General features: G+C 45.3%; 1 protein-coding gene across 1 annotated transcript; it reads left to right on the top strand.

The window, feature by feature from the left end:
• Window positions 1–8,131: 8,131 nt before the first annotated feature.
• On the top strand, window positions 8,132–23,177 carry GHRH (growth hormone releasing hormone). Its single transcript, XM_005295322.5, has 7 exons — window positions 8,132–8,349; window positions 14,436–14,536; window positions 17,977–18,114; window positions 20,122–20,226; window positions 21,003–21,134; window positions 21,545–21,644; window positions 22,113–23,177. Exons 2-6 carry the CDS (start codon window positions 14,457–14,459, stop codon window positions 21,612–21,614), a joined length of 525 nt encoding a protein of 174 aa, XP_005295379.1. The 5' UTR covers window positions 8,132–8,349; window positions 14,436–14,456; the 3' UTR covers window positions 21,615–21,644; window positions 22,113–23,177.
• The last annotated feature ends 1,802 nt before the right edge of the window (window positions 23,178–24,979 follow it).

Here is a 24,979-nt window from a genome sequence, read left to right as displayed (position 1 = left end):
TCTGGGCCTAAGTCACTTTTGGAAAAAGGATTTAGGCTCCTAAATTCACTTCGGTACTTTTGAAAACTTTAACCTGGATCTCCTGCTCTAAAAATTTCCACGGGATCTCCATGTTTCTATATCAACTTAATACCATCAGAGCTCTGTCTGGTAATAGCATTTCAGATGCCTGTAGAGTGAGATCTCTGAGCAGAGGCACCTATATACAGCTTCCATGCTCTGTACTTAGGTCCGCTTCTACTCCCCCAGGCATTTGCCATGCAAAATATCAAGACAACAGCTGCAGGTTTTGGAAAGGCCCCATCCACTCTGTAAACTAGCAGCCTGACAACCACCAAACACTTCAATAGAAACCCAAACATTGACTAGGCAGGTGGTGCTACTGGGCAGGATTGGGAGCAGCTTGGATAGCATGATACCTGCCACCATTATACATAACCACCTATTGAAGTGTATTTTAAAAATATAGAAAAAGGGCATTTATCAGATTGAATATACTGTGTGAATGATGGCTTAGCAAAGCCATGGGAGATTTGAGAGGATTCCCTGACCATAAGATGACTTTTACTTTTCAGACACTTAAATAGCACCTTTCATCTGAGGCTCTTAAAGCACTTTCCAAAGGTGGGTAATTTAGATCCACATTTTTACAGATGGGGAAATTGAGGCACAAAGCAGTTATGCCAACATCTTAAAAAACAGCCTGTGATTTGGGATGGGGCTCCATTTCTGATTCCCTAGCCTGAGACTTTTGGGGCCTGATTTTTAAACGGGCTGAGTACCCATAGCTCCCGTTGACTTTCAGTTTGTATATGAGGTTGTCAGTGCCTCTGAAAACCAGGATCCGAGGCCTTTCAATCTGGGTTCCCAAAATCTGAGGAACACAAAATCAGAGGCCAGTTTTGAAAACATGGGCAAGGTTACAGAGAAAGAGGAACTCAGATCTCCTAGCTCCCAGTCTAGTGTTGGAATGTGACCGGTCAGCTTTTTGGAAAATTATCTCTCAAAATTGCAAGAAGAATGAAGAGTTAAGAACAATTCTTGATCATCTGGGAAGCATTTCCAAGACCTGAATTTTCTCTCCTTCCCTGAGGAGGAGAGGATACATGCAATGAGTCATTTTGAGAGGCTGAAATACAGAACTGACTGTAGAATAGTGACATCTGCTGGCCAATGCTGGGGGCATTTCCCCTCTGCTGGCGAAACATTTCTATGGTTCTCTCCGAAAACAAACAGCAACAGACAGGCACAAGCGCTAAAAATGGCATCTTGCTCACACTGCCACGTCAGGGCTCCTGCCAGATTCACATCATGCAGGCTGGTGCCACTTGCTCTATTGTAGTCTAAGTGAAATGTTAACCTGTGAAGATTAAGCAGGTTTTTCAAACAGGTTTTTAAATGTATGGGACAGTTCTTCATTTTGCTAGCACCTTCTTTTACTTTTTGCATGCCACCAGTTTAATCCATCTGTTTTTAATCTGATACGTTGCTTCACATTCATGCTTCCAAATGCAAAGTATTTGGCCAAGAGCTGGGCTGCTTCTCTTCCATGGGGACCCTTTTCTAAGGAGATTATTTTGATAAATATTTGTATTCAGTGTGCTCCAGCCCCAAACTCCTCAAGGGAAATATATTGGTGTTCTAAGCAACAAATCTGGAGACTCCAAAAATCCACAGCATCAAATCCTGGCCCTTTATCCTTCCAAAGTAGAGAAACTGAGTCCCGTACAATTTACCAAGGAAAATTTTTTTTTTAATTAAAAAGAAGACATCCTGCTTGCTGTGTTTAGACATTACAGATTCTGTGGCTCTTCTGGAAGAGCAGGGGGTGGTTCCCAACGGCCCTTGCCAATATTTCTTCTTGCTCCTTTTGTTCTTGTGTGCTGGGTTGTTGCCATGTCCCCCCACATGTTCCCCCCCCACACACACACACCAAGAAGTGCCGCATTGCTACATTCCAATGGCTTGTGAAGAACTTTAGGCTCCCTTGGATTAAAGGTACTATATAAATACCAATTCACTAGAAATATTATTAAATTCTTGATGATGTGCAATAGCTCTACCATTTGTAGTCGCATGTAAGATGAGAAATGTATGCTAAAATAGGTCTCCCAGTCAGCTTAATCGGCGCTGTTTAGGCTAACAAGTCAGTTGTGGTAACCTAACTGCCTCACTAACTGATGAAAAGAAAACCACATGGGGTTTGGAAAGTCCTGAGGTGCTGCATAGGGGGTCATGGGGACCAGAGGACACATGAGCCAACAGCCATGCTCAGGAAAGCTTTGGGGAGACTGGAGAAAAGGCTAGGGCAGCTGGAGATCACAACGAAGTCCAGGGAAGTTTTTTTCTGACCTTTTAGCCGAATACCCAATAGAGTTAGTTCCAACATCACTAAGTGTGTGGGGGGGTGTCCATCTAACATGCAGGTGAGCTAATCTGGGAGTCTATATGGTATATAGGGAGTAGACAGCAACTATTTTTTAAAACATGGAATGAAGGATGTAGGCGACAAGGCTAAGAGGAAATCAATATCTAGGGAATTGCATCAGGATTTTCGGGCTCTGCCCTTTGTCAATGAAGGACTGGAAATAGAATGTAATAGCAGCAGATGTCTGCCTCACACTGTGGGCCACAGTCAGACTGGGTGTAAGCAGATACAACTTCAAACTTCAGCAGAATTTCAATCAGAAAGGGGGCCAGATCCTCTGCCAGAGTAAACTGGTGTAGAACCATTAACTTCAATGGACCTAATCCAATTTACATCAGCTAAGCTGGCCCATTGTGTACAGGAAATAATATATCCGATAACACCCACCTAGCCCTGACTGCTGGATTATGGGAGGTAACTTGCTGTGCCCATTACATCATGCTCTGGGGTTGGCTGTAACTCTAATGAAATGAAGGAGATCAAGAGAGAGAGCGAGGCGGGGCAAGAGAGGAAAAGTTCTAGGTACAAATGCAATCGTACGACATACAACTCTCTCTAAAACTACTTATCAGGACAAAATACATTAATATCTCTTTTACATTTAATGGTCAAATTTGCACCTACTGAAATAAGTGGAAAAGCTCTTATTGACTTCAGTGCTTGCAGGATTGATTTCTAAACCCCTTAAGCAGGGGTCTTCCTATAGGTCTGTACGGTGCCAGATCCACCTTTGCCACTATATTAGTTAAACACTAAACAGTGATCATAAAATGCTCTCAGGGATGAGCATCCACTGACTGCAGCAGGGATGAATGCAGAACAGGCTCTGAACCACATCACATCCTTTCATAGACTGTGGTGGATTAAGACAAAATGAACAGATACTTGAGATCCAAGCCCCTGTTTGGAGAAGCCCCAACTCAAGAGCGAAGCCAGAACATAAGAATGGCCATACTGAGTCAGACCAAAGGTCCATCTAGCCCGGTATCCTGTCTACCGATAGTGGCCAATGCCAGGTGTCCCAGAGGGAGCAAACCTAACAGGTAATGATCAAGTGATTTCTCTCCTGCTATCCATCTCCACCCTCTGAGAAACAGAGGGTAGGGACACCATTCCTTACCCATCCTGGCTAATAGCCATTAATGGACTTAACCTCCATGAATTTATCTAGTTCTCTTTTAAACCCTGTTATAGTCCTAGCCTTCACAACCTCCTCAGGCAAGGAGTTCCACAGGTTGACTGGGCACTGTGTGAAGAACAACTTCCTTTTATTTGTTTTAAACTTGCTGCCCATTAATTTCATTTGGTGGCCCCTAGTTCTTATATTATGGGAACAAGTAAATAACTTTTCCTTATTCACTTTCTCCGCACCACTCATGATTTTATATACCTCTATCATATCCCCCCTTAGTCTCCTCTTTTCCAAGCTGAAAAGTCCTAGCCTCTTTAATCTCTCCTCATATGGGACCTGTTCCAAACCCCTAATCATTTTAGTTGCCCTTCTCTGAACCTTTTCTAATGCCAGTATATCTTTTTTTGAGATGAGGAGACCACATCTGTATGCAGTATTCAAGATGTGAGCATGGATTTATATAAGGGCAATAAGATATTCTGTGTCTTATTCTCTATCCCTTTTTTAATGATTCCTAACATCCTGTTTGCTTTTTTGACTGCCGCTGCACACCACGTGGACATCTTCAGAGAACTATCCACGATGACTCCAAGATCTCTTTCCTGATTAGTTGTAGCTAAATTGGCCCCATCATATTGTATGTGTAGTTGGGATTATTTTTTCCAATGGACATTACTTTACATTTATCCACATTAAATTTCATTTGCCATTTTGTTGCTCAATCACTTAGTTTTGTGAGATCTTTTTGAAGTTCTACACAGTCTGCTTTGGCCTTAACTATCTTGAGCAGTTTAATATAATCTGCAAACGTTGCCACCTCACTGTTTACCCCTTTCAGGCAAAAATACAGATCACAGCCAGTTGTGTTCAGGCACCTACTGCAGCCTGCAGTGCCTGGCCAGAGGGTAAGACCAAGGATTCAAGAAAGGGTGTTTAGGCTGACTCCTTTCAGTTCTAGGAACATGGAAGGATTCTGAGTACAAGCTGGGACAGGAAGTGCGGATAATATAAGAGCTACAGCATTTATATTGTTTGTTTAAAGACGCCTAAACTGCATGAAGGGAACATGGCCAGAGACCCTGTATGTTTGTTTTACTTTCTTTGGAACCTGTACATCAATCTGAAACCCTTGAGGGGGTTGTTTATTGCTTAACTTGGGCTCCCAGCTGGGTTCAGCAGTGCAGAATAAGACCATGAACCTATGACAGCAAGGAAACACCTAGAACAGTGGGATTTTTAACACCTTCCTTGGAAAGCAGTTGGGATCTGAAATAAAAACAGAGGCTAAGCCCCCAATCCAAAATGCTTGGTGGATAACTAATAGTATGGCAGTTAAACAGACCATACCCTTCCTAAGCATGGATTCTCCTTGTTCAGAGGGGCAGTGTACGAGTCAGTTATCTGCAGCAGCTTGGTCTTGGGCAATAGGCAAGGCTGATATGAAACTCCCTCATAAAATATAATGGTCGAGAAGCACAAATAAATACCCTGAGACAGTTGATAACTGCTCCAGCGTGGTACAGGGCTTAACAAAATAGCATGATTCATGTGTGAGACAGGGAAGCGTAGCACTGATTTACAGCCGGGGAAAAACAAGTTGTGCTGAAAAATTGGTGCTACCAGCCTCATCCATGAAAGAGCAGGAAGTTTTGTTTCAGAAACATTAGCAATGAACGTAGAGCTGAACGATCTCATTGCAGTGCTGAAAGACAGCACACGGCTGCGTGGCCCAGCACATTGATTTTTAAAGCTCTGCTGTGGTATTCAGAACATTTTCCTTATTTGGTGTTAAAACAACAAGAATATCTATGTACAAATGCCTGATTTGCACAGCAAACCTTTTCCTCCTGAACAGTTTTGTGTGGAGGCTTCTTTAACTCAGATCTGGAATAAAGAGAATAATCCTTCCTGTGGCTCTTCCCACAGTTGCTTTGCAGCTGAACCACATTTTAAGAAATAAAATAAAAGGGGATGGGGAAGGGGGGCGGGAAGTGTTGGAGAAGTGTGGGAATCCCAGGGGGCGGCGGTGTGGCTAGGGGTCAGGAGACGGGGAACAGGGGGAGTTGGATAGACGTGGGGTCCTGGGGGCCTGTCGGGGGCAGAGGTGTGGATAGGAGTCAGGGGGGCAGTCAGGGGACTGGGAGCAAGGGGGTTGGATAGGGGGTGAGGTTCTGGGGGTCGGTTAGGGGACAAGGAGCGGGGGGGGTTGGATGGGTTGGGTGTTCTGAGGGGGGCCATCAGGGGGCAGGAAGTGGGAGGGGGCAGATAGGGGGCTGGGGCCAGGCTGTTTGGGGAGGCACTCCATACAGTTTTGTCACCCCAATGTGGCCCTCGGGCCAAAAAGTTTGCCCATCCTTGCATTAGACCTTTCTCTGCTAGACTGAAGAGCCCATTATTAAATATTTGTTCCCCGTATAGCTACTTACAGTCTGTAATCAAATCACCTCTTAACCTTCTCTTTGTTAAGCTAAAGAGAATGAGCTCCTTGAGTTTATCACTACAGGGCATGTTTTCTAATCCTTTAATCATTCTCATGGCTCTTCTCTGAACCCTCTCCAATTTATCAACATCTTTCTTGAACTATGGACACCAGAACTGGACACAGGATTCCAGCAGCGGTCACACCAGTGCCAAATACACAGGTAAAATAAACACCATACTCCTACTCGAGAGTCCCATGTTTATGCAGCAGGTTCGTATTAGTCCTTTTGGCCACAGCGTCACACTGGGAGCTCATGTTCAGCGGATTATCCACCAACCCCCCAAATCTTTTTCAGAGTCCCTGTTTCTCAGGATAGAGTCCCTCATCCTATAAGTGTGGCCTGCATTCTTCATTCCTAGATGTAGACATTTGCACTAAGCCATATTAAAACACAGATTGCGTGCTCCCAGCTTACCAAACAACCCAGATAGCTCTGAATCTGTGACCTGTCCTCTTGATTATTTACCACTCCCGCAATGTGTGTGTCATCTGCAAACTTGATCAGTGATGATTTTATGGTTTCTTCTAGGGCATTAATAAAATGTTAAGTAGCCTAGGGCCAAGAAAGGATCCCAGCAGGACCCCACTAGGAACACCTGTTGAATGATGATTCCCCATTTACAATTACATTTTGAGAGCTATCAGCCAGCTTTTAATCCATTTAATGCGTGCCAGGTTAATTTTGTATCTTTCTAGTTTTTTAAATCAAAAAATCATGCAGTACCAAGTCAAAAGCCTTACAAAACTGCAAATATATTACATAGATCCTCTTTAGGGACAGATCCAGCTCCTGTTTAGGCCATGGGAGCCTTTCATTGATTCACTGGGAGTTGGACTGGGCCCATGATGTCGGTTTGACCGCAGTAGGGATGGAAGCGCTATATTTATCTACAGAGCAGGTACAGTCCAGGCAGTGGCAGTGCAAACTTCCCTCACACCACCCTGCCAATATGCATCAACCCTGACAGAGGGACTGCCTCTAAGAGCAACAGAGGAGTTTCATCCTTGCCCTCTACCATAGCTGCCAGAGAAGACTGAGGATTAGTGTCTATGGGGATGGTGTGTTTTGAGAGAAGGCTGCAGAGTTAGGCCAACACTGAATGCTTTTGAAAACCCCCACCTTCCATACCAGAGAAGACCAAGTGGGACATCTTGTCCTGCCATCCTGTCTGACAGTAGCCAGAACACAGCTGCTCCAGAGGTGCAAGAAACTCTGCAGGAGGCAACTCTGAGATAACCTGCCCCACAGAAAGTTTCCTCCAAACACCCAAAATAGCTGGAGGTTGGCTTATGGTCTGAAGCAGAAAGGTTTAGATCCCTTCCGATCTTTTGGTAGTAACAACTTTTCCAGTCTGGGTTCACACTGGTCATGGAGCAAGGAAAGTCTTATTACCAGCCCCCAGCGCCATCCAGTTCCCTCCGAAACGAGGCTTTGTAAAAAGCATTTCCCGAACGGTTCCTGCAGGAATGGAACAGGCCACCGGAAACCAAAATGGAGGGATGACATGGCAAATGGAGCAGGACCTCTGATTTTTCCAGCACACATGCACAGAGTGAGGCTCTTCAGAAAGATGCTTTGCTTGCCTGACGTGAGGCTGCGATGTTTGCGAGGGACTGAAGCATGAACTGCCCTGCTAACGACAGCAGGTGCCAACAACAAAGGGGAAGGAGGAAAAGCCTGATAATCAGGAGGAAAAGAAAAAGGCCAAGAGATAAACCTTCCTACAAAGGCAGCAGGAACGAATATTAATGGTTAACTTTCCCCCATTGTGGGTTACAAGGAAAAATGACATTTTAAAGGGAAAAGAAGTTTACCTTGTAAAGCAAATTTGTCATTCATTGTGCCAAATTATTGTTGTTATTCTATATCTGTAAGATAAAGGGAAAGCATGCAAATCATCCTCAAACTGCAGGCATAGCCCCCCCTTGCCTCCCACACCTCCCTGCCTGCATCCTCGTCCGCAAAAAGAGGGGATGCTAAACACAGCCCTTTGAACGACTGGAGGGTAATTGATCCTCTGACGTTGAGAAGCCCACAGAACTCCTAAGGGAGCACAGGTATAAAAGGAGAAGGTGCACCTCTCGCAGCAGCAGCAGAACTGCCACGGTAGTTGGGGAAATCTGAACGAGTCTTGGTCCCAGTCCGCTGGGACCCTGCATAGGTAAAGAACTAAGGAGGAAGGAACCCAGTCCAGTTCGCTGAAGCAACAAAAGCTGGCAAGAGAGCGAGAGAGAAAGAAGAAGTATTTTTAACAGGGAAAGGAAATCACGTAGCGAGCTGGGAAGATCCCATTTCCTCAGGGAACGGTAAGTTTGATCCTTTGCATGTGTGTTTTAACAAGATACCTGCTATTTGGAAACTGGGGGCAATTCAGTTACCCTAAAAACACAATCAGATTTGGCATTTATCAGCAGCCTCAGTACTAATCTCAAAGGGCTTTATGGATTAAGTTATAGACTGAAACAATTATGAATAACTGAAGTGTCTGATACATGTAAATATACAAAGTAATGTTATAGAACAGCCTTGCAAAACAGTCTGGAAATTTACGAGCCCAGGCACAGAATCTGGCACCCTGCTCTTACAACACTGATGATGAAAGCCACCACAAAACTAATATTTTACTCATCCATTAATAACTATTTAGTTGAGCCAAACAAAGGGATGAGTAGAAATTTGAAAGACTTACAGGTAATGCACAACCAATTACAGGATAGCAGAGGAAGCAATTGGAAATATCTTTGTACTTTTAATTGCAATATTGTACAGTATAAAAATCAACCTTACCAGACTGCAGGAGTAATTAAGGTTTCATTGCATCCCCTCAGCAGTATTTTTAGGACTGATTAGACACGTATCCCAGACACAGTAAGGAACAGAAGGAGTGATCGATCTAATCTATCCATCAGTATTTTCACAAACACTGCAACATTAAAATTGCATGAGGGGGTGTTGGGAAACTGTTGTGCTTTATCTTTTACAATCACATTAAATGCTTTTCATCTTAAAGGGAATTTACTAATCTCCCCCACCCTCCCCTCGCTAGAATGCAAAGCAAAGAAGTGAAATTAACCCTGTCATAATTAAGACGGGAACAAGATTTTCCAGGGCTGTCAACTTGGCCATGTTCAGAGAGCGAAACTTGAACATTCTTCTGTTCACCCTCTGAAATAACGGCCACACTTGAGGAAGGTGAGCAGGACTCCATGTTCAGTATCCCTTGTGTATGGGGTGGGAGAAAGACCAAAGGAGAAAGGACCAAGGGGACAGAAATGAAGGGATATGAGAGAGAGAGGGGAAAGAGAAGATAAGGAAGGTAAAAACAGATGAGAGAAAAGGAAAATCAAAAAAGCTTCTTTAAGAAACTAATGGGGTCAGAGGGGGTACAGAATAAAGATTTCAAAAGGGATGAAAACAGTCTGGAGGAACACCTGGCACTGAAAGAAGAGGAGCTGGGTATAGAATGAAAGTGGGGATAGTAGTGTGTGGTGGGGTGTCTTACCCTAGGAATACAAACGGGAAGGAAGGGAAAAGCAAAGGGCTATATTCTCCCCTGGTTGCACTTGTGCAACCCCACTGCCATTTCACTGCTATGCTCTCACAGTGGTTTTGTTGTTCATAATATAAAGAACAATGATTGGCACCCAAGTCTGGGACAGTGCCAACGCTCCTTTTGGAGTGTCTAGATCACCCTCATTTTCTTTATCAGAAGTTGATGGATATGATTTGGGATTCATGTTGGGGTATTGGGGTACCAGGGTGGGGGGCATGCTTCCTCCATTAAACAGCAGTGTAAACCTAAAACCAGAAGCCTTATAATTCTGTCCCACAGGAGTGTCACTGGTTCGGTTCCCTGGCATTCGGAGGGTCTTCATGGGGCTGACATGATGGTTTCTAAGAGGCAAGAATTCTTTGGGAGGTGGATTCAGTTCCCTCTTTTACCAACAATCAGCTCTGTTCTAAAGTTAGGTCAAGCTGCTTCACTTCCAAAAGAACAACCGATGGAAATAGTGCTGAAGGCTGACCCAGCCTGCAGGTTTGAAGCATAAACAGCTGTAAACTGGGAAACCAGAAAGCAGGCTGGGGAACTGTTTACAGTAATTAATAGTACAATCCTGCTCCCTGGGAGTCTGATTCTGCACTCACTGAAGTCAGTGGGGGCTTAACTTTGGGGCAAGGACTGTCTTTGTGTTCTGTGTTTATACAGCACCTGCCACAATGTGGTCTGGTTCATAAATGGGACTCCTAGACACTACAATAATAAATAAACAACATCAATAGCAGCGAGATCAGCTCCTATGCCTGGAACGCCTTCTTACTCATTTTGCCCCAAACAACTTTCCTCTCCTCCTTCAAATAGCAACTTAAAACACAATTTGTCCATGAGGAGCTTCAGTGATAACCCACCAAACACAAAACCCCTTTTGTGTCTATGAAAAACTCAAACACACCCAACGCTCCTGTGTGTCATCACCGTGTTGTCAGATTTCAATTTTGAGCACCTTGGCCTAGGGATCATATCTGTGCAGTGCCACGTGCACTGATGGCACTCCATCAATGATCAACAGCAGCAACAATGCCCAGTCCTTAGGGATAGACACACCTGCCTGTGCTGGTCAGATATGCAGCCCAGTCTTACAGACCTGGCTGGACTGGATCGTGTTCACACAACTCTCCACTGAATCTTTGAGGTTCACTCTCCTTCACCCACACAGTCCTTTGAATTATTTTGCATTTCCATTTCATCTCCCATCCCTGATCAAGTCCATGTGCAGTTAGATTCCTTCTCCTTCACTGTCAGGCTCCTGCTGCCTGTTTGATCCTTTCAGGCACTGGAAGAGAGGAAGGATGCTTTGTGCCTATGGCACAGGGCCAGAGATCTGGGTTCTATCCCCAAATTTGTAGCAGGTGATAAGCCATTTAGGGCTTGACAGTGGCATACAGGTGCTGCAGCCTGTTGTGGACAGCACAGAGGAGTACAGCCTGGCAGGAGCTCTGCAGGGAGTTGTGCCAGAGCTAGCACAATATGTCCCAGAGGGCAGGAGGAACTCTGCTGCTGCTCCACCCAGGGAAAGGGCACGGCATCCTCTCCTCCTGCGGATGCCAGTGCAGAGAAGGGAATAGCCCCATCTCATGTCCTGCTCCTCATTGGTCACTTTATCTCTTTCTACATTCAGCTCTGCACCTTCTTTCATTCCTCTGCTTGTAACAACTTTCCCCTCCCTGTGTGCCATGCACCCTTCTTGTTCTTCTTCAGATCCCTTTTCACTCACAACAGCTTCTTACCTGTATTTTCTTGCTGACAATCACTCCAGGCTCTCCTGTGTCTTGGGCGAATACCCTTCATATGAGATCTATCCCAGCGAGCCTAAAAGCTTTTTGAAGTCAGGACTGTGGCTTCTTATGCACTTTGCCAGCAGTTGTCTAAGTTCACAGCTCTAGAAATAAATATGTATTTGGATTTTTTTACTAAACTACAATAGAATAGCAACCATCTGGTATTCCGGAGCCCCAGGTAACAGATTAAACACACACACACACACACACACACACACACACACGAATAAACAGACCTGTCAATTACCTCAGATCAAATAAAATAACCCAACATTGTAACTAAACTAATCAACTTCCCCCAAAGAATTCCCACCAATGCCACAACCCAGCTCTACCCGACCTGTGATTGACACCCAACTAGTTTTTTTTTTTTTTTTTTTAAAGCAAGCATTTTTCCATTTTGGAATATGGTTGTTGATAAATTTCCATCCAAATGATAACATTTTGCAAACATTTTTATGTTGATCACAAAGGTACTTTCCATCAGGAAAAAAGATTTAATGGAAATTTTCTTCCAGCTCTAATTTCCACAAATAAAAGCACAGAGTTCAGTTCACTTTCGTCCACAGACTTGGATCATTCCTGTTCCCAAGTATCCAGACAGCTGCTAAACAATCATGAAAGTGTTTGCCTATCTTGAAACATTCATAAGAATGGCCATACTGGGTCAGACCAAAGGTCCATCTAGCCCAGTATCCTGTCTTCCAACAGTGGCCAATACCAGGTGCCCCAGAGGGAATGAACAGAACAGGATCAAGTGATCCATCCCCTGTCGCCCATTCCCAGCTTCTGGCAAACAGGTTGGGACACCATCCCTGCCCATCCTGGCTAATAGCCATTGGTGGACCTATCCTTCATGAATTTATCTTCTTTTTTGAACTGTGTTATAGTCTTAGCCTTCACAACATTCTCTGGCAAGGAGTTCCACAGGTTGACTGTGTGTTGTATGAAAAAATACTCCCTTTTGTTTGTTTTAAACCTGCTGCCTATTAATTTCATTTGGTGGCCCCTAGTTCTTGTGGTATGAGAAGGAGTAAATAACACTTCCTTATTTACTTTCTCCACCAGTCATGATTTTATAGACTGCTATCATATACCCCCTTAGTCATCTCTTTTCCAAGCTGAAAAGTCCCAGTCTTATTAATCGCTCCTCATACGGCACGGTTCCATACCCCTAATCATTTTTATTGCCTTTTCTGAACCTTTTCCAATTCCAATATATCTTTTTTGAGATGGGGCAACCAAATCTGCACGTAGTATTCAAGATGTGGGCATACCATGGATTTACATAGGGGCAATATGATATTTTCTGTCTTATTATCTATCCCTTTCTTAATGATTCCCAACATTCTGTTCGCTTTTTTGACTGCTGCTGCACATTAACTGGATGTTTTCAGAGAACTGTCCACAATGACGCCAAGATCTCTTTCTTGAGTGGTAACAGCTAATTTAGACCCCATCAGTTTATATGTACAATTGGGATTATGTTTTCCAATGTGCATTACTTTGTATTTATCAACATTGAATTTCATCTGCCATTTTGTTGCCCAGTCACCCAGTTTCGAGAGATCCTTTTGTAGCTCTTCGCAGTCTGCCTGGGACTTAACTATCTTGAATAGTTTTGTATCATCTGCAAATTTTACCACCTCACTGTTTACCCCTTTTCCAGATCGTTTATGAATATGTTTAATAGGATTGGTCCAGTACAGATCCCTGGGGGACCCCACTATTTACCTCTCTCCATTCTGAAAACTGACCATTTATTTCTACCCTTTGTTTCCTATCTTTTAACCAATTACCAATCCATGAGAGAATCTCCCATCTTACCCTATGACTGGTTACTTTGCTTAAGAGCCTTTGGTGAGGGACCTTGTCAAAGGCTTTCTAAAAATCTAAACACACTATATCCACTGGATCCCCCTTGTCCACATGGACTGTTATCGCTTCAGAAACATGTTGTTACTTGTTTTCCCATGTCAGGTGTTGCAGCCATCCATTATGGGAGGAGAACCACTTACTATGCAACTAAGCTGACCAACTGCACAACACAAGTAGTGTGTCGGCAGAAGCTAAGCTAATGCTCTAGAACCCAGGACACCTTCCTAATTCCACCTGTGAACTTAGGTGAATCGCTCTGCTTACGAGGGCCTCCTTTATCCCCTCCCACTCTTTGTCTATTTACCTGTAAGCTCTTCCGGGCAGGGACTCTCTCTCTCTGTGGTTGTATAGGGCTTGATGCAAAGGAGTCCCAATCTCAGCTGGGGCCCCTAGGTGCTCCTGTAATCCAAACAGCTCCTCAGAGGGTGAAAGTTATTTGTGCAAACTATCAGGCAAATATTTACAAAGGGCAAATCCATTCAGACGAAAATCAGGATTGGGTTCACTAGCCTGAAAAAAGAGCTCGGCTCCTAACAAAGTAGTTCAAGCAGCTCTAATTAGGACAATCCCACACTCCCTGCTTCCGGTCTCTGACTCGTCTGGGTAAAACGTGCTCCAATAGTGGCGGGTGAGAGCAGAAAGGCCTAGTGAGAGGGGAGTATGTTCTGATCCCAGCTCACAGGCAGGGGGTTATGGATTCAAGGCCGGCGTTTGTATCACCATCAGCATTCCCTGGAAATGGGCTCTAGAGTCTGGCCATCAGTCACCAAAGGCAGGGAGTCAACTTGCTGGGACAGCGTTCCAGGCAGAGGCAGGCATTGGAAGGGGCTGCTTTGCTGAGATGGTGGCTGTTAATCAGGTATTTATATGATAATCATCATGCAATGCCAAGACACGGATATGCTGAGGCCGCTGTCTTGCAAGGGGAAGTACATGTTGGGTATTATAAATATAGGCCGCACAGGGTGATTTCTGTCCCATTGATGCTGATGACACAGGGATGCAGCGACTTGAGTCTGACTGAGAAAATGAAGATGTAGCTGAGAGTTCCCATGCACATTCAAGAAGCTTTCTCCCAACACATTGGCAGTGGTGTGCTCAGGGCCCCCAACTGTTGCTATGAGGTCAGGAGTCACTGTCTGTTACCATCACTGATTTGGATTTCTCTTGATTTCAGGTCACTCCAGAAGGGTGAAGGATGCTGCACAGGGCCATCTTCCTCCTGTTCCTCCATTTAGTCATGTGCTCCATCTCTTCTCCTCTCTATCCAGCTCTCAGGTAGGCTCCAAGCCCCTTTAGCTTCCTGCCTGCCCAAAGATCTCCCCCCATCGCTCTGACTTTACTCCTATTTTCTGGCCTGGGCATTTGGTGGATTTTCATACCAGGCTCACGACACTGCAGGCAGCATTTTGCAAGCTCCCCCCCCCCCCCCCCCGACAGCACATTCCATGCTGACTGGCAAAGCCCTCTGCATTTTCAGACTCCCCACCACCACAAGCTGTGGCAGCTCTTAATCCTGACTAGCAACATCCTCTGCTATTTCAGTCCAGGGCTCCAGGGTCCCCACGCAACTCTGACAGTTCACCTCATCCTGACCCGTGGCACCTGTGCTATTTCTGTCCTGATCTCTGCCCCTTGCCTGTAGCCCTGTCAGCTCACCTCAGTCCTGACCCACACCTCCTCCTGCTATTTCCACCTGGAGCGCCTCCCACACATAGCTCTGGCAGTACAAGTCAGTCGTGACCTGCAGCACCCCCTTCTATGCCGGGGCTGAAAGTCTCCTGTGCCGACCCCGCAGGTTGTGCCAAGTTGTCTTGTTTAAACATTACTTTACGCTTCAGTGAGAACAAGCTTTTCCTCCTCCTCATTCCTCTGGCTGGGATGAGAAAGCGGAGCCTGCAATGTCTCCATGAGCAGCTGTTTACATTGCTATTATGGGACCTACAGCTTTCGGATTCATCTGGGTCCTTGGCTCACTGAAGACGCATGGCACAATGTTGAGTCCAGTATTCACTCCATGCCCGCTCTTTGTTGATGGGCGTGAAGTCAGGTGGTGGTATAATGGATCACAATGGTTTGCTGTCATTGTGTCTGACAGCGTGAAGGGTTAAATATAAGGCCCCTGAGGAGAAAACTGGATGCAGTCGAAACAAGGGACAGCCAGGGTCAAACGGCCTAAACAGTTTTAAAGCAAAATATGTGAGTTCAGGGCTGGTGATAGCAGCCAGGACAGCAGCCCGGGAGCCCAAGCCCTCTGTTTACTCACAGAACAGGTACATGAACGACAGCACAACAAGCTTACCCACTCACTGCCACAGCAACAGACCTCAGGTCGACCTAGAGACCCCTCCTCTACTGGCAATAGCAGAGTTCAGGCTCCACTGAGCTGGCCAACTGGGGAACCAATGGTAGCACTAGACGCTTGCACGGTGCTCAGATACCACAGGGCTGGGTGCAGGATAAAAATCCAGATAGAGCCAGAGGACAATGCCTAGAATCACAAGCTCCTACATATGAGCCAAACTGCCATCAGATAGTAATTGTTTTTTGTTGCAACCACGCCATGCTGGATTTGAACTGGTGACCTAGAGTGGACTCTCTATATAGTTCATTAGCAGTTTCCCAAGTCATCAGGCAACATCTCTCTCTCACTCCCGACATTATTAAGGTTGCAAAGTCAAGCACTCAAAAGTTAGGAAGTGCCAGAATTCGGGTGGCCGGTGTAGCTTTAACTTGGCCCCACTGTGCGTATTCATTAAGTACTCACATACTATTTTTTCCATGTTGGATAGCAAGCCCATAGGAGGAAGCTAAGCCCCGATTCCTGTTCCCCTTCCCCCCAACTCGCAGCCTCTTCCACTTCTCCCACCCGGTTCCTTTGCCCAGCCAGTCCAAGTTCTCCCCCACACCAAACTCCTTGTCAGGGCCATCTCTCCTACCCCTATTGTGCCCCCACACTGGTTCCTAGTCCCAGTCAGAAGCCAGTGCCAGTCTTCCCCCATCCAGTCTCAGTCCCCACCGCCATGTTCTCCACTGGTTCCCAGTCTCAGTCTCCTTGCCTAGCTAGTCCATTTGTCTCCCCACTCCCTGTCCCAATCTACTCCTTCCCCCACCCCCCATCTGGCTTTTGTCCCTTCTGCATTTGGACAGCTTCTTCCTCTGTGCTGGCTGGATGCCAGCAGGGGATCACTGAAAGCACATGAGAGATGGACTTCCTGCTCTCAGTCCCAGTGCCTTGCCGCACCCCAGCCCACAGCACTTGGGAGCAGCCATTACTGGAAAGAGAAAGTCCTTCTGAGCCCCCCATAGCCCTGGGCTGAAACAGGCTCAGTGCTCGCATACACTTAAAATGCTACAGGGCACAGTTGCACCATTGCAGCTGCTCTGCTGCAGTGCTTCAGTGTAGACACTTCCTGCACCGAGGGAGGGATTCTCCCATCGGCGCAGGCAATCCGTCTCCCCGAGAGGTGGTAGCTAGGTTGATGAAGAGCTCTTCCATTAACCTAGCACTGCCTACACGGGGACTTAGGTCGGCTTAACTATCCACTCAGGAGGGTGGATTTTTCACACCTCTGGCCGATGTAGTTAAAGCAACCTAATTTTCTAGCGTAGAAAAAAGAAAGTCACTCTGCAGGGATGGCACATGGGCAGTCTGGTCATACACAGGAGCAGCGAGGGGCTGGAGCATGCTTAGTGAGGACAATCTTTGGAGATCTTAGCTGTTCAAATCAAAGATGTCTCTGATCATTTACAAACCCCTGTTTTTCAAATGCTTATAACTTGGCCAACTTTGAAGTGGATTTTTATGGGAAGGGCAAAAGACACATCCCTGACACAAAGGCCGCCCCCTTGCCAAATTTTGAGTACAGGCGTGCTAGGACATTTTAAAGAAAAGGGCTCACAAATTTTTTAACAGGGGGAAAACAACACATTTTGCCCTTGCCTCGTTCTTGGAAATAGCGGAGCTATTTTGGTTAAATTTTTCAAAACAATTCAGCCTGGCATGGAAAATTTCAGCCTAAATGGTTGACGTTTGGCAAAATTATAAACAGTTGAAAACAGGGTCTTATAATGGGAAGTGTTCAGCAACCGTAATAATATAGATGGTACAGCCAGCCCTGCCTTTAATTAAAAAGTTGTAAGTACAGGTTAACTGTCTTTGCTTCTTCTGTATTATTGTCCACTTGCATTGAAGTGAGAGGTATAGGAGCTTTGGTATTATATGGATTGAAGGGTTGTGTACTAAGGCCTCCTTGTAATTCACTTAAGTATCTCTCTACCACCCGTTGAAATCTTATTTTTGTAAGTTCACAAATCAGTAGATCTACAAAACTTTGGGCTTTGCTTTCAAGAACTGGCACAGTGAGAATTGGTTATGTTTTGCCTGGGTATGTTGGCATTTTGGAGAGGGGGACCTGTCTGTTGCTTTGTGCCTGGGACTTCTGGGTTTCTAATCTCAAAAGGTGCCTAGCATATTGGTATAAGTAGCATCTAGGCAGCTTCCAGAGCTGGAGGACAGCAGTACAAAGACAACCTGCGCTGTCTCCATGAGACAGGGAAGGGAAGAATAAGAGAGAAGACAAGCCACACCGAGGTGAACCCAGCAAGTGCTACTTAAGGACTGCTGGTGGTTGGCCCAGTGGAGAAGGCTATGGTGGTGGGGAGATGGTGTGGATTGCAGCTTGGTTGTGCTCAGAGCTGCTGGCTCATTCTTACAGGTACAATCCACTGCCCATCTCTAGCAAGACGGTGAGCTTTCAGCTACAGGATGGCAGTCCAGTGCAGAGCAACAATCTCTCTGTGGAGCAGCAGCAGCAGGAAGAGGAGGGTTTTCTAGCCAACCCTGCTGAAAAAAGGTAGGTGCCTCCCTCTCCAACCCCAACACACAAAGGGACCCTCAGTTAAGTTCTTCCTACACTGCAGCCCATGAGGGAAACAGCAAGAGGATTTGAGGGCACTTGTGGATATTTTGCAAAAATTACAGAGAGGATTGAGTTCTAGGGCTGGTTGAAGTTTTTCCAGCCCAACTGTTTTTCGATGCAAAATTGGGTTTTTGATTAAAGTAAAGTTTTTTGCAAAAATTGTCTGCTTTCTATAGAAGATATTAAAAACCCAAACATTTGAAAATTGAAAAGCTTTCACCTGAAAATGAAACAAATTCAATTTGGAAAGGCAGCGAAGGTGCCTCCTGGGAGTTGTAGTAGGGCTGCCTCTTGGTCTCATTCTCTACTGGACTACATACTTCCCCCCGTGATGCACTGTGGTGACTCGGCAAGAAAGGAGATCATGGTGCATTATGGGAGATTTAGCTCAGCCACCAAGACCTGCCCACAGAAAAGAAAGGGGGCATAATGCACCTAAACGACAACTCCCACGAGGCACTGCAGCACCATTTCCATAGAAATGTGCAGGGCCTTTTTTTTTTTTTTTTGGCAGGGAGGGGGCGGTTTTGGCCAAGGTTTTTCGGGTTTTGATATTTTGCCAAAAAGTCAAACCATTTTCCAGCCACCTTCACTGATTTCTCTAGTGGTTTAACACACAGGAATCAAATTGAAAACAGCCATGCTCTGTGGCTACCTAGGTCAGGAACAGAAGAATTTTAAGTCCAATTGAAGCCATAGAGGGAAGGGTAGGTAGGAAGCATGTAATTACTCACACAGGAATTTGATCAAGATGCTTGGAATTATCACCCCAACTCTTGCCAGAAGTCCTACAGCATCTTTACTGAACTGATGTGGGCAACAGCATAGTAGCGCGTACCCGCTGACAGACTTCGCCAGCGACACAGAGCCCCCTCCTAGCACACTGCCCCATGGGTCCAGCGCTAATGCAGGGAGTGGAGTGTCACGATGCCATTGACATATCTGAAAGTGCCGGTATCTTCCTTAAAAGGTCTCCCCGACCTGGTGCTGACTGGACAAAACCCTGCTCTAGCAGATGAAGTCTGTGCTCATAGCCAGACAACATGTAGTCAGCAGGCTGTGTATTCTCTCCACTATTATAAGGCTGTCTCCCTACACCTGAGGAAGGGGTTAGCTCTTCCAACCTTTCCAAAGAGACAGTTAGCAAAATGAGGCACAAGATCAATACTCCTTTCCCGCCCTATTTCATGCAAGCAGCAATTCTGCAGAGCTCTAGGCATCTCTGGGAATTGTGGCAGCATCTGTTCACCTCAAAAACATTCACGAATTCATCCTCACAGCACCCCCATCAGGCAGGGAGGGATAGTTAGTCCTGTTTAAGCAGGTGAGGGAACTGAGGCAGACAAGAGCAATGGGGTTGGGCTGGTGGATTCATCCCTGTCCTTGTACAGAGCCAGAATGTGGGGACTGAGTGGGGGGCTTGCACTTCCCCTCTCCTAGGACTTCTGGGACCCAGATCCCAGTGAACATTAGAGCACCTCTGAGGCCGTCTCTGAAACTCATGTCCCAGCTGCATTCACCCCGAACGGTCCCATGGTGTTGCTGGGGAATAGCCAGGGCATAGGAACATCCTAGCCACCTTCCCGCTCACCGCTGCAGCCCAGCTGTCTCCCTCCCCCCCCCCAACTCACAAACCTTTGGGCCCTTTACAACATTTTTTTTATTTAAGTGTGAAGCCACTTTTCCCCAGCAGTTCTTGATTGGTTGGTAGATTTTTCCTGCTGTTTCCATGTCAGGACTTTTTAAAAAAACAATTGCTTTTCTGGTGGAGAATAAAACGTGTCAGACAGATTCTGGGATGGTTGTTTGCCCCTTAATCAGCTCCTCTCTCAGCACTATCAGATGTGAATGGTTTTTTGGTATTTTTAAAGTTGATTTCTTACCAAAAGGGTGTATTATCCAGGGTGTTTTATGCATCTAGCGTCTGTCTCTTATCTTTAGGATGCAGCGTCATGCTGATGCCATATTCACTGACCACTACCGGAAAGTCTTGGGGCAGATCTCTGCCCGGAAGATCTTACAAACCATTATAGGCAAACGGCTGGGGTAAGACCACTTTTCCTATTCTTCTGCTGTTACTGGGTTGGGGCTTTGCGTGTTACACCAGGCAATTTCTTCCATGCACATAGCTAAAGTAGAGAACTTTCCGTCCAGTCCGATGGAATCATCATCTCTCCTAGTCACATGCATTTCTCACTGTTTCACCAGTACAAGAAAAAGCCTCTTCTTCTGTGGTCTAAGAGAACCCCGCATCCCCATATTTTTTTAATGATCCTGACAATCACAGTTTTCTTTGGTCATTGTATTTAATCCTTTCCTTCCCAACCTATTAGCTTCAGGGTTATTCTTAATCTCCACCACCTTAGGAACCGGCTAGAACCTTTGCGGGAAGCATTAACTGCTATCAGTCACTGAAAGAAAAGCTTCACCCTGCACCACAGCAGGGGGGCGGGGGGAAATCAAAATCTACATTGCTGCTCCCTCAGCTTTGACCACATACACTAGTGTTGCTAAACAAGACAGGAGACACTTGTCAACTGCAGCCTATCATTGGTCTCCCACTTGACCAACCTCATTCCTACTCAAGAGACTGTGAGCAATGAAGTCAGTTATTTCATCTTAGCAATGGATGGGCAAATGATTTGCAAATCAAAAGTAAGATCCTGCAACAACCTGATCCATGAGGCAATAGCTAAGCCACCCCTGCAAGTGCAGCAGATTCCCCATCTTTCCAGCAAGAGATGGAGAAACTGTTTGTAAAGCCCCTGTTTGCAGAGAGCCATTCTAGCAGCCCATTCTTGTTCTTTGCATAACCCAACCAGCGAACGCAGTCCAGGGGAAGGGGAGCATGAATTTTTGACCAGACGCCAGTCTGAGAGCATCTTGATGGACAGCCGCTACCACCAGCAGATGGTATTAAAGAATTTCTTGGGAGCCATATTGCAGAATCAAAGGTAGGTAGAAAGCTTTACCTTGAAATGTAGGGCCCTATAATCTTAACCCCATTTCAGTCAATAGGACTTTTGCTGTACACTTCAATGGGAGCAGGAATAGGTCCTTATTCTTATCGGACTTATGTGGGTGAAAAATGGCAGTAGGTAATATTTCTCCAGTACATTCTGGTCAGAATAAAGCTTCTACTGTGCATCAAAGCCTGCATCTTTCTTTCCAACGGTAAGCATGGCACAGCTGCATTGGGGGAAACTTGGATGGAGCCTCCCCTCCACAGCATGGCTGATACTAGCCCTGTACCTCATCAACTTGTCTCTTCCCCCAACTCTATTTTCTGAGAGCAATCACAACAGTGAGTTGTTTTCCACACAGAATGATGTCACAACCTACCCAGCTCTCTCCTCTTATTCAGGCCTCAGGATGTCAACAGTGATCATGTCAAGGACTTTGCCAACACCCTGGCCAAGCTCATGAAACTGTAAATCTCTCTCCCTTCTCCCCACCGTGCTCTGGTGAGTAGCAATCCCTAGCTGCTGAGCTTTGTGCAACATCCTGCTTTTGCAGTGCTTGTAGTGGGAAAAGAAAGGCTTAAGACCAGCGTTACTGTGCAGAGAGATGATTAAGCTTCCATCTCAGCACAGACAGCGCCCACTGAAGTCAATGAGTGGCGAGTTCTTATGTACCTAAACATGGATTTAGAGCCTAACTTTAGTTTGAAAATGGTGGCCATGAAGACTGGTACTGTTTAAAAGAAATGCTTCAAAATCAAATGCTTCCATGAATGGAAAGCTACAGCAAACTTGGGCACCTTCCTTACCCACCTCACTTCCCTTCGATTCTTTCGCCTGACTTACTTACGTCTGACTCTTGCAGCCAAGTGATGACAGCTCTGGCGAGCCTGTGGTTGACGTAACACACATCTGTTGTCTTTATTCACAAACAGCTGCCTCATAATTTTCTTTTTTTTCCCTTCTGCACAGGAGTCATTCAGAGATCATGGACCCAGCTGTAGAGTAAACAACCCACAGCAGCAAAGACAAGATCCTGGACATGAACAGCTGTAATTCATGCATATCCTTCTTGGAACCTAGAGACATTTCATAAAGGAATAAGATTGTTTTAAAAGTTACTATGCCCAGGTTAATTTGAATCAGTCCTTAAATTAATTCCTCCCTACTTCCCTTCAGGTGTACTTGATCAAACAGATCTCTCACTGTTATCTGCTACTGGTCAGTTCTCTGTATAGGGCTACTCAATCCTGTGCACACCTAGCCCAGGGCCGAGATTTGATTATCTACAATCTCAACATAAAATTTTTGAATCAAGTGCTACTGAAAGAAATCTGCTGAGTTACTGCTCTGTCTGAAAGTTTGTTTACTCAATAAACATGCAGGCTACTAAAAACTACCTTTTGGTATCCATGTCGATTTAGTCTATACATTGATATGACTCCTCCCCCTTATGGATACATGTCCAATGGAGATCAGATCAAGCATTACATGATTGCACACTAATGAACGATTTATTTCTTCTTTAGAAAACACACACAATGTACTGGAAACATCGCTGGCCTAAGACATGGCTATTTTGTCCTGTCCAGAACTCTTGCAGCAGGGTTGAACTCACCAGCAAGTCCAGCCTGGGGTTGGTATGATGTAAATGAGACTCCTGTGCATCATCAGAGGGGAATTTCAGATTATACTGGTCAATATATTTCAACTTTCATGATGGAGCATTATTAATTCTTCTCCTAACTCCATTGCAACATTATTTCACATACAGGGTGAGGCTGTGTAACTCCTCACTGCCCTTTAGAAGGGAAAATATTTTAGTATGTTCCCCCAGTGCCACAAAACCCCTCTCTCCAGTGTCCAAAAGGCAGAGGAAGAACATTATTCTGCTCCTACTTTTGCATCACGATGCTCCTAGTACTGCACATGTAACAGTTATGCCTTCAGATGACATGTAAATAATTCCGGGTGGGTTTTGCTTTTCCATCATCGCAGCAGAAATAAAAGTTGTTCTGAATAAACCTGTCCAACAGCAGGTCAAGATTCCTCCTTGTCTCTTGAGATGTGCCCGTTTCTTGGTCATGAGCTACATTTTCTGTCCAACGCACATTAAGGACCCAATGTTTGCCAACTGGTTTTGCAGCTGTGCTAGACTATTAAAAGAGCACATAGCGGTATCTGCACTTGTCAACTCCAGGCATAGGTATAATTTTGCACATACATGAGTGGAGTTGAGGTCTTTGTAGATGTCTCTCATTATATTAGACCTTTGCCTAGGTCAAACTTGGGGTGGAGAATTTTTTCTTTGCTTTTCTTCATGGCCCTCTGCTCAGTGCAGTTCATGAGGTGACACATATGAAAATGGGGTCCAGCCTACATGCCTGAAAGCGAATATTTATATCATACATTGTGGACACTAAGGGCTAAATATCTGAAACGGGCTTCAACTTGGCCTCTAGTTTTGTGGGAACAATTTTTCCTTTCCAACTAATAACAGCCACATTCCACTGTGGGCATTAATGGCAGACAGCTAAATTCTCACTCGCATGTGCAATCAAGGAGGTAGGAAGCTAAAGCCTATCAATCATCTGCTCCCAGTTATGGATGTAACTGATGGTGGATGCAAATTTAGATGTCCCGTCTAAAAATGTAGCCTGAGGACCACCCTGATCCTTGGTGTAGCTCCATGTAAGTCAGCTGAGGTGTTTCTACAGAGTGTTTCTCCAGGCATCCCATCCTGCCCTGTGCTAGCTGGGTGACTCCTGGACCCCTGGCCCTACAGCTGCAGTGATAGGCAACAGCTGCAAGAAGGGAAACGGAAGAATCCAGGCAGAGTACTAACAAACAAACATTTTCAAAACAGAGAAAAGGGGGTCTCTCAAAATAAAAAAAAGACAAAAAACAAAAAAAGGGTTCAGTTTATTCCTATGCTAGGAGTTGCTGATTGAAGAGGAAGGACGGGGGTAAAACTCCACCCAAAACAGTTTTCCAATTCCATGTTTTCACAAAAAAAGGTTGAGATAATGGAGCTAAAAGATCACAGTGGTAAGTCACTATGGGGGTGTGGATTGCTAGGGCATCACTCAAGTATTTAAACTTTTCTAACCTTTGGCCTTCCAGTACACCCAGGCTGGGCTCCAATGGCCCAGGAATATAAAGCCAGCGTGGCTTAGTGTTTAACCAGTCCTTTAGACTTCAAAACAAATCCATCACATGTCGCTATGTCACAGCCAGCAAGCCCATTGCAGACTCTTGACATTCATTTAATTTATCAGAAAAACGCTCTCTCTCTCTCTCTCTCTCTCTCTCTCACACACACACACACACACACACACACACACACACACACACACACACAGAAATTAACCTACTATAAAAAGACACAAAACAAAGAAATCACCCTTGAAGTGGCAAGGTCTGTACCCAGTATTGGAACGGAAACAAAGCTAGGCTAACAAAACTGCTCTGATGGTAGAGATTTAGGCTGAACATCCCTCACTGGAGTTTCATTGACGCTGCATGGGACCTATTAAAAATAATTAACAATTCAGAGTAAAAGGGAGGATGCACGTTAGTCTTCATATTTCAGCACCATGGACAGTTTCTCCCTCAGTTTAGCCAAAGAACTGGCTCTTGACTCTTTTGGTTCTAGGATCAGGGAATCTAACATTAATACAAACAGAGGCCCTGTCTACACAGCCTTCCAGTGTGAGCAGCAGGAGAAATGCAGATGTGGGCTTCCCAGTTGTATCCTCTGCAACCATCATTCAAGACAGCACAAGAGTAGAAAGTCCTGCTGCACAAACTTCTTTACACGAATAGAATGGGGCGAGGCC

The sequence above is a fragment of the Chrysemys picta genome, chromosome 13, assembly GCF_011386835.1.
Source record: "Chrysemys picta bellii isolate R12L10 chromosome 13, ASM1138683v2, whole genome shotgun sequence".
Classification (NCBI taxonomy): Eukaryota; Metazoa; Chordata; order Testudines; family Emydidae; genus Chrysemys; species Chrysemys picta.
The sequence above is the reverse complement of the archived record's forward strand: the minus strand, read 5'-3'. Positions and strand labels throughout refer to the sequence as shown.

Excerpts from the sequence above, each read along its gene's own strand:
- GHRH (XM_005295322.5), top strand. The coding sequence starts at position 14,457 with ATGCTGCACAGGGCCATCTTCCTCCTGTTCCTCCATTTAGTCATGTGC. Across the intron at positions 20,227-21,002 it reads ATTATAGGCAAACGGCTGGG|CGAACGCAGTCCAGGGGAAG; the intron begins GTAAGACCACTT and ends TAACCCAACCAG. Across the intron at positions 21,135-21,544 it reads GCCATATTGCAGAATCAAAG|GCCTCAGGATGTCAACAGTG; the intron begins GTAGGTAGAAAG and ends CCTCTTATTCAG.